The sequence below is a fragment of the Staurois parvus genome, unplaced genomic scaffold, assembly GCF_062004578.1.
Source record: "Staurois parvus isolate SC_StPar_1 unplaced genomic scaffold, SC_StPar_1.0 ptg001830l, whole genome shotgun sequence".
Taxonomy (NCBI): domain Eukaryota; kingdom Metazoa; phylum Chordata; class Amphibia; order Anura; family Ranidae; genus Staurois; species Staurois parvus.
In genome coordinates this window covers 1,735,846-1,749,642 of record NW_028319626.1, presented here as the reverse complement: position 1 = coordinate 1,749,642, position 13,797 = coordinate 1,735,846, and the positions used below count along the sequence as shown (strand labels likewise).

Here is a 13,797-nt window from a genome sequence, read left to right as displayed (position 1 = left end):
ATCTTCCTCAATGTGCCTTTATCTGCACCAACCCGTCTGTGCTCTGAATCAGCCACAAATCTCCTAATAGTGCGATGATTACGCTTAAGTTTTCATGAAATATCAAATGTTTTCATACCTCGTCCAAGGCATCGAACTATTTCACTCTTTTCAGCAGCAGAGAGATCCTTTTTCTTCCCCATATTGCTTGAAAATGGTGTTCTGCTTAATAATGTGGAACTCCCTCCTTTAGTAGTTTTTCCTTAAATTGGGCTCACCGGCCAATCTAATTATCACAGGTGTCCGAGATTGTTTTCAGTGATCAAAAGAGCCCTGACACACAATGCCATCCATGAGTTACACTGAAAAACAAAATATTTAATCTTTGTGACACTTAAATAAAATTTGCATAATAATTTGGAACGCGGTGTAGTGTGCACTGGCCCTAAGACAAGATTTTGTCAATGATGGTTGATTCATAACTTGCGTACCCAGTTAATGCCCTGTACATCTATGTAATTGGGGCAGAAAATGGATGTGAATAGGCTGGAAAATACTGCATTTAGTCACTAGATGGAGCTAAACATTGAAGGAAATTCCTATGATAATTAGCGCCATCTAAAGGCCAGATGTAGTATTTTCTGTTTTCAATCAATATTTACATTTGAGCAGCACAGGGTATGACTGTATACATTCATTTTTTTTGCCCCACTCATCCAATGTAAACTTACAACAGGTCCACTGCTGTTGCCATCAGGAAAGTCACCCTGAGAAATGCCATGCAGCCATCGCTGAAATGAATGTAGACAGAAAGTGGCAGCAAAGAGGCAGCAGGAGATCAGCAGCATGAAGAATGAAGGAAAGATGGAAACAAGTATTTCATTTAAAAAAAGTGTGGCAATTGTTTAAGATACATCTTAGCAAACTATGGGGGTTATTTACTAAGGCCGGCCATACATGGGACCTAATAATAATCGACCGATTTTCGCTCTGTCAGTGGGGAAATGGCACAGGTCAATTTTCGTGGTTCCTCCCCATTCCGTTTATTGGGCATGCTGGAAAATTGGTGAAAAACTACCGATTTTCCAAATCATTGGTGGCACCATCGGATTACAGAACGATCAATGTTTTCAAGTTTTGATCGAAAAATCATTTGGATTTCGATTCATATATGGCCTGCTTAAAACGTGCAAAATCTGGTGCAGCTGTGCATGGCGGCCAATCAGCTTCTAACTTCAGCTTGTTTAGTTAAGCTTTGACAATAAAACCTGAAAGCTGATTGGTTTCTATGCAGAGCTGCACCAGAATTTGCACTCTCTGGCTTTAGTAAATAACCCCCCATATGTCATACAATCAGAGTTTACCTCTACGTAGCCAATCCTTCCTTTTTGCAGGAATCATGAAATTATCCAAAATGTCCTGATTTGCTGACGCCTTAAGAGTTCCCTTCACTGGAACTAGGGGGCCAAGCCCAACCCCAGAAAAACAACCCCACACCATAATCCCCCCTCCACCAAACGTTACATTTGGCACAATGCAGTCAGGCAAGTACCGTTCTCCTGGCAACAACCAAACACAGACACGTCCATCGGATTGCCAGACAGAGAAGCGTGATTGGTCACTCCAGAGAACACATCTCCACTGCTCTAGAGTCCAGTGGCGGCGTGCTTTACGCCACGGCATCTGATGCTTTGCATTGCACTTGGTGATGTAAGGCTTGGATGCAGCTGCTCGGCCATAGAAACCTATTCCATGAAGCTCTCTATGCCCTGTTGTTGTGCTAATCTGAAGACCACACCAAGTTTGGAGGTCTTTAGCTATTGACTCTGCAGACAGTTGGCGACTTCTGCGCACTGTGCGCTTCAGCATGCGCTGACCCCGCTCTGTCATGTGACGTGGCCTACCACTTGGTGGCTGAGTTGCTGTTGTTCCCAGTTGCTTCCACTTTGTTATAATCCCACTAACAGTTGAGCGTGGAATATTTAGTAGCCAGGAAATGTCACGGATGGACTTATTGCACAGGTGACCACCTATCACGGGACCACGCTTGGAGTCACTGAGCTCCTGAGAGCGACCCATTCTTTCACAAATGTTTGTAGAATCAGTCTGCATGCCTTGGGGATGATTTTATACATCTGTGGCCATGGAGGTGATTGGAACACCTGAATCACATGATTTGGAGGACTGGCCCAATACTTTTGGCAATATAATGTATTAACATTCAGCCCGGTTTCACACTGATGCGGTGAAGAATTTGCAGCATTTTCTGTGCGAATTCCGCACCACATCAGAATCACACCCCGTTCATGCAAACCACTGCGGGTGTGTATGTTGAGTTAACAACACCCCGAAAGCGGTCTGCAAAACTAAGTGCGATGTGCAGAATCGGATCACATAGGTGTGAATACCCATGTGATCCAATTCTAGTGCGGACCCAAAAAAGGGTCTTGCATCTTTTTGGTGCGTGTGCGGTGTGATTAGAGTCATACAAAATGTACAGCTCGAATCGCAACGCACACAAATCGCATGTGATTTGCACAGGAATGCAGTGCGGTTCCTGTACAAATCACATGCGATATACCGCACTGTACATATGTGAACCCGGGCTGAAGCATAAATCCACTTTAAGGCTAGGTTCACACCTATGCAGTTTGCGTTTGATCCGTTTCTGCAGTGCATTTTGCGTTTTTGCATGTGTTTTTTATGCGTCTTGCGTTTTTGTGGGCTTTTTTCTTTTTTCAACTTGTTGCTAGGCAGAATAAAATGCAAAACGCATCAAAGCCACAGTACATGCTTTTCTGCAGCATCTCCGTTGAAGTCTATAGGACCCAAAATGCAACATTTTGCATTTAAAAAAAGTCGCTGACCTGTTCCAAAAAATGCACTGGGTGAAAACGCTGAGATGTGAACCTGTCCCATAGGAAATCATGTTAAATGGACTGCTGTGCATTTTTGCAAAACGCAGCGGAAAACGCTTAGGTGTGAACCTGGGGTACGATTGGAAAACACACTCAACAATATTGTGCGCCCAACATTCCTGACCTGTAATAATATCAGTCATTTGTTAAAGCAAACCTGTTTATTTCGATTTTTTTTATACATCAACACATAAAAATTATTATAAATAGAAAAATAATTTGGACAATTCATACATCATTTCAAGTTCTGGTACATCATACAATAACTGCAATCTTTGGATATGTTGGTCGTACTTAAAACATATGCACAGAAAAAACAGAGGATCACCATTGAAGTATGTACACAATCAGGCTTAAAGGAGAACTCCAGATTGCTAAAAAAAAAAAAAAAGATCAAGAATAAACTCTGTATTTAGGTTACACCAGGTTTATGTACAGCAGCTGGGCCAATATATCCTGGTAGGTAGAGTAAGATTGCCTTTTATTTCTCTTTCTGATGCCGGAGTGCTGTCATCAAATGACCCCTCAGTTAAAGTGTTACTAAACCCCGGACCCTGCATTCACTATATCCGCTCTCCCCGGACCCCGCATTCACTATATCCGGGCTCCCCGGACCCTGCATTCACTATATCCGGGCTCCCCGGACCCTGCATTCACTATATCCGGTCTCCCCGGACCCTGCATTCACTATATCTGCTCTCCCGGACCCTGCATTCATTATATCCAGTCTCCCAGGACCCCGCATTCACTATATCTGGTCTCCCTGGACCCTGCATTCACTATATCCGGTCTCCCAGGACCCAGCACTCACTATATCTGCTCTCCCGGACCCTGCATTCACTATATCCGGTCTCCCCGAACCCTGCACTCACTTTATCTGCTCTTCCCGGACCTTGCATTCACTATATCCGGTCTCCCCAGACCCTGCATTCACTATATCCACTCTCCCAGAACCCTTAATTCCCTTAACCCTTAATTCACTATATCTGGTCTCCCCGGACCCTGCATTCACTATATCTGCTCTCCCCGGACCCTGCATTCACTATATCTGATCTCCCCGGACCCTACATTCACTATATCTGGTCTCTCCGGACCCTGCATTCACTATATCTGCTCTCCCCGGACCTTGCATTCACTATATCTGGTCTCCCCAGACCCTGCATTCACTATATCCGCTCTCCCCGGACCCTGCATTCACTATATCTGGTCTCCCCGGACCCTGCATTCACTATATCTGGTCTCCCCGGACCCTGCATTCACTATATCTGCTCTCCCGGACCTTGCATTCACTATATCTGGTCTCCCCGGACCCTGCGTTCACTATATCCGTTCTCCCAGGACCCTGCATTCACTATATCCGGTCTCCCTGGACCCTGCATTCACTATATTCGGTCTCCCCAGACCCTGCATTCACTATATCTGGTCTCCCTGGACCCTGCATTCACTATATCTGGTCTCCCCGGACCCTGCATTCACTATATCTGGTCTCCCTGGACCCTGCATTCACTATATCTGGTCTCCTCGGACTCAGCATTCACTATATCCGGTCTCCCACAGTATACACAATATGGAAATGCATTTTTTTTTTAGTAAACATAATGCTTAATACCTTTTCTCATTAGCAGTACATAGCAGTTTTGTGACTTCTATCAGTGTCCGGCCGAGCACTGGTTAAAGCTTGTAGGAGGAGTTTTCATTCTCCCCTGATTGTCCTATGAGGCTGCATAACCCCTGACCATCTGTCTGGACAGTGCTGATTGGCCCTGGACTGATCACATGCACTCCCCACATACACACCAACCTAGAAGGTATTTTTTGCAGGGGGTCTGTTGTTGCTGGGATGGTCTATTGTTGCTGGTGGGGGATTTATTGTTGCTAAAGGGGGATCTATTGTTGCTGGAGGGGGGACTTGTTGCTGGAGGGGGTCTATTGTTGCTGGAGGGTGTCAATTGTTGCTGGAGGGGGGTGTATTGTTGCTGGAGGGGATCTATTGTTGCTAGAGGGGTCTATTGCTGCTGGAGGGGGATATATTGTTGCTAGGGGGTGCATTGTTGCTGGTGGGGGATCTATTGTTGCTGGAGGGGGTATATTGTTGCAAGAGGGGATCTATTGTTGCTGGAGGGGGAATCTGTTGTTGCTAAGGGGGCCTATTATTGCTTAGGGGATCTATTGTTGCTAGGAAGGGTCTATTGTTGCTGGCTATTGGGGATCATGCTTGGAGGTGGGTAGGGGGAGGAGACAAGGGGTGACTCAGAAGGGGGAAGTACTTGCACCTATTCTCTGAGAAAAAAATCACGTCCCCTTTCACCCAAAATGACAGCTAACCAATCAACAGGTTAATCTGGAAAGTTGCATGGATGCCAAATATATTGTATTCTATACTGGACTACGTTTTCACACAACGCAGAAGATCGCTTTTTGCATTTTTGGGGGACTCTCCTTTAACATTTTTGTAGACTTGAGTTGCACAGTGTGTAAGAGGATCCATTGTGGAGATCAGACTACATGCTCAGCTGTTCCTCCCAGTCTACTTCTAATCAAGCGAACTGCTGCCAGCCAGAACCTTCTTGTCTTGTTACAGGACCGAAATATAGAGCAGTGTATTTTCTTCAAGACAGTGACTCCAAAAAACAGTCTGATCGTTGTGCTTTTCTGGAGTTCTCCTTTAATGAAAGACCAGCGTACCGTAAAGCACAGGAAATACCCTTGTGTAGTTCAGATGTAAAGCTGTAAACTATGTGCGTGTAGCCCACTCCGGATTGGATACAGAAGACCCTTAGTACTGTGGTGTTGGGTAATAAGGGAATGGCTTGATCCCTGGCCACTCCCCTCCTCTGGCAATATCCATTATTGCCAGTACCTTGGACTGGACGGTGGTGGATTAGTGGAAACTCTCCAGACTAGAGACTTCTGCAGCCCCCTTTGAAAGAAACGGAACAGAAACATGGAGGATCTCCATTCTCACAAATTCTAGTTGGCAGTCATGCTGATCCTCTTAGACACTGGTGGGACCAAGTATGTAGATAAGGACAACTTCTGGAACTTCAGACCTATTTTGGGTCATTGACTGAGAAAGGATCAAATCCAGTAGGTCAGCATAACAGCCTGTGATTGGCCTTGGCAGTGCTGGGGGGGGGGGGTTGGATTTTCATGGCTGCCTGTGTCAACATTTGGGAGATTTCTCCTGACATCCTCTCTATTTGACGGGTCAGACAGAATGGGAAGTGAGGGGAATTCTCCTTAGTTCCTGTCTAGTCAATTTTTGTTCACTTGTATCCTGCCTTTAACTACTCTAGAAATAGTTAATTCCCTAGCACAGCCACCTCCCTCATTGCACGTCATAGCCCTCTCCTTCTCTGGGAGTGTCCCTTACTTGCCTAAACATTTTTTGAGCTGTCAGAGGGGAGTGAAGGGGAATACTATACAGCAGCCACTCTCAACCAGAGTTTTGTGGGACACTAGGGTTCCTTCACAAGTTGCTAGGGGTTCCTTTAACCATGGCTGGTTGACCTCACATTTGATGGTGCCGCCATAGCTATGGGACCAATGCCACTTGGCAGAGCCAACTACATGACCCAATAATCTTTTTTAGTTGTCTGTAAGTGTGGTATTCTGGCCACAAATGTACAGGACATTTTTCCCAATGACCACCAAAGTAAAGGACATTCTTCCCACTCATCACCAATGTAAGGAGCATTCTTCCCCTTAATCACCAATGTAAGGAACATTCGACCCACTGACTACCAATATAAGGGGACATTCTTCCCACTGACCACCGATATACGGAACATTCTTCCCACTGACTACCAATATCAGGGGACATTCTTCCCACTGACCACCAATGTAAGGAGCATTCTTCCCCCTGATCACCAATGTAAGGAGCATTCTTCCCCCTGACTACCAATATAAGGGGACATTCTTCCCATTGACCACCAATGTAAGGAGCATTCTTCCCCCTGATCACCAATGTAAGGAGCATTCTTCCCCCTGATCACCAATGTAAGGAACATTCTCCCCCCTGACTACTAATATAAGGGGACATTATTCCCACTGACCACCAATGTAAGGAGTATTCTTTCCACTGACCATCAATGTAAGGAGCATTCTTCCCACTGACTGCCAATATAAGGGGACATTCTTCCCATTGGCCAGCAATGTAAGGAGCATTCTTCCCACTGATCACCAATATAAGGAGCATTCTTCCCACTGATCACAAAAGTTAGGAGAATTGTTCCCACTGATCACCAATGTAAGGGGCCTTCTTCCCACTGACTACCAATATAAGAGGATACTCTTCCCACTGACCACCAATGTAAGGAACACTCTTCCTGATGGCCACCAATGTAAGGAGTATTTTTCCCACTGGCCAGCAATATAGGGAGCATTCTTACCATTGTCCAATGTAAGGAGTATTATTCCCACTGACCACCAATGTAAGGGGATATTTTTCCCACTGACCACCACTGTAAGGAATATTCTTCCCACTGACCGCCATTGTAAGGGGATATATTTCCCAATGACCACCAATGTAAAGGGAATTCTTTCCCATTTATCCCCAATGTCAGGGAAATTTTTTTCCACCACTAATGTAAGGGAGATCCTTCCCACTGACCACCAATGTAAGAGGCATTTTGCCCACTGATCACTAATGTAAGGGACATTCTTTCCACTAACCACCAATGTATGGGATATTTTTTACCATTGGCGCCCAGCAAAGTGACATCTGTGAGTCTGCTGGGGCTGTTGACATCACATCCAAGATGGTGACACCCAAAAGCAGTGTCATGGCTTTTTGGATGTGTACACGAGGGATGCTTTTACAGGTAAATAACCGGCATAAACTACAATAAACGGTAATATAATCTTAAGAGAAGATTGCTGTTGAATGGTCTGGTGACAGGTTCTCTTTGAAGAATTTTCAAGGTCCTTTGCGTAGGCTACTGATCATCCACTGCTTACAGAGGATACCACTGCCATGTCAGATTATTTAAAACCGCCCCCCCCTCCAAACCTCGAGAGCAGACATGATTTAATTAGGCTTATAAAATTAAAATACCATTTTTTTCCAGAGTGCTTTCCGTACAACCCCAGGTCTTCCCTAGTTAAAAAGTAAATGCGGATTAGTACAGAAATTTCACATGCATCAATGGATTGGAATCAACTGACCACATACATATATACCTAGGGCATATTCATATATATGTATGCGTCTGTGTGTGTTCTGCGTGTAAGTGCAATTCTTTGGAATGAGTCTGCAACTGCATATAACTGTACAATTTTCTAAATCTAAGATACAAAATTTATAGACATTGAAGTCAAATTTTTAGGGGCTGGTCCATCCCAAAGTGACATTTCAGTTATAGGTAGTGTATGCTATGTAAACACTGGATTTAAAGCATGTAGAAACCCCAAAACAATAATGTAATACATTGCATCTTACCAGGCCTTAGATGTGGTGGATGCATTAGTTTTCTTTTTTTTTTTTTAAGCCTTCTTCCCTTAATTTATACCTGGTTATCCTGCCAGTTACACACTTCCTGTCCCTGCGTGGCTATACTCACTCCTGCACTGTGTATATAGAGACAGCCATAGTTGTCACACAGGTTGGGCTTCAAACATGTCTGCCTTTGTTCATCTCCATTGCATGGAGGAATGATGGGATTAGTAATTTACATAAAAAAAATAAGATTCATTGTGCTTTTTTCAGTTCATAAGAAGAAACACGGTAGAAATAACTAGCAACATAAACAGGTATGTTCTGTACTTTCTGAAATGTGCTGAAAAATAAAAACTGCCACCACACCTATGGACTTGTAAGTGGCAATATATTATATTTTTGGTTTTAGGTTTAGAAACTCTTTAAGATCCTCCTATTGTGGTTCCCAGCTCCAACCACTTTTAAATCTTAGTCCTAAAACTAGCTTGCCACACCTTGCATTCTCCATGTTATAAAACAATAAGAAACTCAACAGCAAGGTTGGTACTCCTTTATTATTGCATAGGAAGGGTAGGGTCTTCCTCATAATTGTATATGGAGGGTGGTTCCCAACTCCAACCATTTTTAAATCTTAGTCCTAAGACTTGTTTGGCACTCCTTGCATTCATCATGATATGAAACAAGGAGAAACCCAACAGCAAGGTTGGTACCCCCTCATCATTGCAGTGGAAGGGTAGGACCATCCTCATAATTGTATATGGAGGGTGGTTCCCAACTCCAACCATTTTTAAATCTTAGTCCTAAGACGTGTTTGGCACTCCTTGCATTCATCATGATATCAAACAAGGAGAAACCCAACAGCAAGGTTGGTACCCCCTCATCATTGCATGGGAAGGGAAGGACCATCCTCATAATTGTATATAGAGGGTGGTTCCCAACTCCAACCAATTTTAAATTTTTGTCCTAAGACTTGTTTGGCACTCCTTGCATTCACCATGATATAAAACAAAGAGAAACCCAACAGCAAGGTTGGTACCCCCTCATCATTGCATAGGAAGGATAGGACAATCCTCATAATTGTATATGGAGGATGGTGCTCAACTCCAACCACTTTTAAATCTTAGTCCTAAGACTGTTTGGCACTCCTTGCATTCTTCATGATATAAAACAAAGAGAAACCCAACAGCAAGGTTGGTACCCCCTCATCACTGCATAGGAAGGGTAGAGCCATCCACATACTTATACATGGAGAATGGGACATCCTTGCAGTTTTGGGGAAAGGTGTCCAGGTTTGGGAACACTACATAAGTGCGGGACAACTATTCAGTTGATTTAATCGCTCCCCAGATTCTACTAAAAAACTGAAAAGTCACCTTTGGGACAACCAACTCTTTAAAGTGGACTCATCAAAAACAGAGGAGGAAGCCATATTGTGGTTTGAACCAATATTACTGCAATTAAAGAGGGAATCTGACAAAGATGGAAAGCTCCCATAGAGTGCATGTCCAAGGACACCACCTTCCGTTCGGTTAGGTACAGGTGAGTTGAAAATATCTCCCATCTCATATCTCTCTGGAATTTCAGTGATGAAATGGGAAAGTCAAGTGGATAAAACACCCTATAATAACCTCTTGATGGCCATAGTTGTGGATAGAATTTTGGAACTCCGTCCATTGGTATGAAATATCATCCCGAATAGTAAGTTTTGAAAGTGGATCTATTTCTTCCGAAACATTTGCATTTTTAAACAGAAATAGTCTGACTCTTAGTAGGGGATTTTGGTGTCCACCTTGGGATATCCATCCTCAATACCTCTGTCCCATAACACTCTTTCTGGTCACCAATAAAATGAAAATTCTGCCATGCTTTTTTTTCTTAGTTTTCATAAAAATGTACAAAGTCTGAAGAAGGGATCTATGGTATCCCAAAATCTTGCAACTTTATTGGTATAATAGAAATCATTTAACTTCCAGGTATAATAGAAATAATTTAACTTCCAAAGTTGTAGAATGAATCAAATGATCTCACTGTGAACGCATGGCAGAAGTGAAAGCCAGGCCTATAGCATTATAATTATGACAGAGGAACTTCAGGAATGGAAGTGCTCAAACCAATTAAATTGTGAATATTGTCTAAGCAGAGCGTTCCTCCAGTGAGACCAATGTCAAAACAATCAGTAGATTCAGGAATGTATGCACTCCTCTCTTCAGCTATGTCCAAGTCTTGGAAATTCTATAAGCCAGTTCCCTAGGCACCAGGTCTGATGTGTTTGAAAACCTTTTCCATAGAAATTTCTTGGTCAATATTTTACAAAATAGGTCTCTCCTGAGCCTCCCTGCCTGCATCCATTGACACAGAGCAGGCGACTTGGCCCTGTCCACCACTCCGTCAGCACAGCAGTTGATTGACAGCAGCGGGAGCCAATGCATGGAATGCATTAAGGTGAAAAACCTTAGGGCTTTAGAACCACTTTAAGCTGCAAAATCTCTGGATCTGCTGTTTGTTTTAACCTTCGGTTCTCACTGAATACGTTTGCGTATTTGCTCGGCTTGAATAGGGCAGATTTGGGGCAGGTGTACTGTAAATGATGTAGCAGGGAGCAAATGGCTTTGCTAGGAAGGAGTTAGGAAGAAGACTTGTTTTACAGAGGTCTGTAAGAGGAATGTCCCATGTCATGTTTATACCATCTTTCTAGTCAACTGTAGCCATTTATAGATGGCAGTAGTCACACAACTAGTTTTTCAATAAAATTTGACCATTTCCCATTGGCCTTTCAACAACTGGTAAAATGATGAAACAACATACCGGTAGTTAAAGTGTATCTAAACCCATAAGTCAAATGTAGAATATCGCATTGATGCTTACCAGTCCTTAGACATGCAGGCTGCACTAGTTTTATTTTTTCAAGCTTTTGGTTCCTTTATTGTTACTTGGCGATCCTGCCAGTAACACACTTCCTGTCCTAGGGAGATAAAGCTCATTTACCATATTGTACCTGTGGAGGCACATGGTTGTCATGCTAGAACAGGACGTATGTTTGGACTGCAAAACACCTGGCCTCTCCTAATCACTGTAAAAGGTGGAGGTGTTCTGTAGACCACAGAAGGAACTGGAACAATCAGGGGCGGACTGACAACTCATGGGGCCCCCGGGCAATAGGGGATCATGGGGCCCCTATGTCCTTGCCCAAACTCAAAAAAGCCTATGAAAAAGGTACCAGGGGCATCTCATGGGGAGCCCTACTGACCCCGGGCCCTCGGGCAGTGCCCGAGTTTCCAAATGGTCAGTCCCCCCTGGGAACAATGTAACTGATAACAGTCATCATAGGTAGAGAGCAAAAGAAGTTACCATCTGACAAGATTTGTGCAGGATCAATTTTTAGCAATAATTTTTTTTCGATCACTTTTTTGCACTCATTTTTTTTTCAGTCGATTTTTTGCACTCATGGAACTGATGGAACAAAACCCTTTCAACTGTAAATTTAACAGACCAAAAATGGGAAAATAAGAGAAGTTCATTGTTAGGGTTTACATACACTTTAAACAATACTTTTTATGTGTACAGTATATGCCTAATTTGCTTCACATTGATTGATGAATTGATACTTCAAAAATGAGAGATCCACCTAAAACTCGAAACCCACCAAGCCTTCTACTCTTATGTTACTAATTCCTAGGTGTCAAGCTGAAAATTGTTTCATTCCCCAAGATGGCCAACTCCAATCTCTGCAGTTGACAAGTTCACCTTCAACCATATTGACAATAAAACCAACTTTGATCTTAACTGCTTGTCTCAGAAAGGGGAGCATGGTTCAACGTCACACTCCAAGGATCAAAGAACTGCCTCGGGGAAAGGTTGTCCCCCAAAGAAAATGGGTACAGTCCTCCATTCCTGTCTGTGTCTAGGCGTGCCCTCTCTAGTAGCTTCATGTGAGAGTCCTCGTATTGTTTTTCCAAGTCTGTTAAGTTCAGGAGGTTTCTGGACTCTTCAAGTAGATGTTTTTGGCTAGGCCCTGGAACGCCAATGGTCCCAGGAGCCACAACATGGTCTCTGTTGCTCTCCAGACTTGGAGGCATCACCATAAAACCTTCCTCTCCTCCACGGTTGTTGTGTGTAAACAATAAACTGGAATTTCTCCAAGCTGCAGGCTTCCTTCCTCTCCTGGGCCGTGACATTCGACAACTTTGTCTCTTGATATGGCGATGGAGGTGATCTGATCGGGTAAAGCTCTTGTAGCAGAACTCGCACTGGTAGGGCCGGATTCCAGTGTGGATGCGCATGTGGTTCTTCAAGTCATAGTTGTGGACAAACTTGGCGTTGCAGTGGATACACAGATAGGGACGCTCACCTGTATGTTTTCGCATGTGAATCTTCAGCTTGTCTTGTCTAAAAAAAAAAATAATAATAATAATAATTTAATAATTAAAGGGTGCCTTTAACAAAACGTTTGACTCTTCCTATTTTTATATTTCCTAAATTAAATTTAATGAAGGATATGATCATCTGAGTAGTCATTCAAGCTGTTTTCATACCTCATAGTCACATTTTTCATAAATGAGTTATTTATGGGAATTAAAGCTCATCTCCAGATACCAAAAAAGCTGGAAGTATACCAGTAGAATTTTGTTAGACAATTTTCATTTTCAGAACATTCGTTACATTTTCTAATGGACAGTAGGGTCAAATTGACATTCGTTTTCAACCCCAGAGATGAGGAAATTCAAAATTCACAAATTGTACATATTTTAAAGTGCAAGTTCTAGGCACAAAGGAAACCTGTTGAATATATCTAGAATTCCATTCAAGTAACAGGTGTGGATGACTTTTTAGGGGTTTTGAATGAAATGGGAAGATTAAACACTCTGACAAATAACTTTTTTGAACGTTCAAAAATCTGTGTTTGGCCTGAAAAATGTAAGCATTTGCTGAATTCAGGAGGACGATTGCTGTACGCCATTTCCTATCATTGTAGGGCTCCCCACAGAGTGAATAGGTGTAGGAGTAGTAGCGAATCACCTATGCCTATACTGTCGGCATTAACCACTTGCCCTCCAGAGGATTTACCCCCCTTCCTGACCAGGCCATTTTTTGCAATATGGGGCTGCGTTATTTTAACTGACAATTGAGCGGTCATGCAACGCTGCACCCAAATGAGATGTATGTATTTTTTTCCTATTTTTTTTTTCCGGTTGTATTTGATCGCCTGTGCATTTGTTATTTTTTGTGCTATGAATAAAAAAAGACCGACAATTTTGAGAAAAAAACTGTATTTTTTACTTTGTGCTATTAAATATGTCCTGTAAAAAAAAATTAAAAATCATATTTCGCCATAAACTTGGGCCAAAATGTATTCTGCTACATGTCCCAATACGTGTACATTTATTGGAAAGTTATAGCGTTTACAAATGGTGGTATATGTACTGGAATTTTTTTTTTTCTACAAGTAATGGCAGCAATCAGTAA

At 42.8% G+C, this 13,797-nt stretch overlaps 1 protein-coding gene across 3 annotated transcripts in view; it reads right to left on the bottom strand.

The window, feature by feature from the left end:
* Positions 1–3,039: 3,039 nt before the first annotated feature.
* The window catches only part of ZBTB7C (zinc finger and BTB domain containing 7C), a 299,891-nt gene continuing 289,133 nt past the window's right edge, over positions 3,040–13,797 (bottom strand). For all 3 annotated transcript variants that reach the window (XM_089664085.1, XM_089664084.1, XM_089664083.1), the window contains one exon: positions 3,040–12,720. In XM_089664085.1, coding sequence (XP_089520211.1) covers positions 12,114–12,720 — 607 coding nt within the window. In that variant the 3' untranslated portion in view covers positions 3,040–12,113. The remainder of the gene's footprint in view (positions 12,721–13,797) is intronic.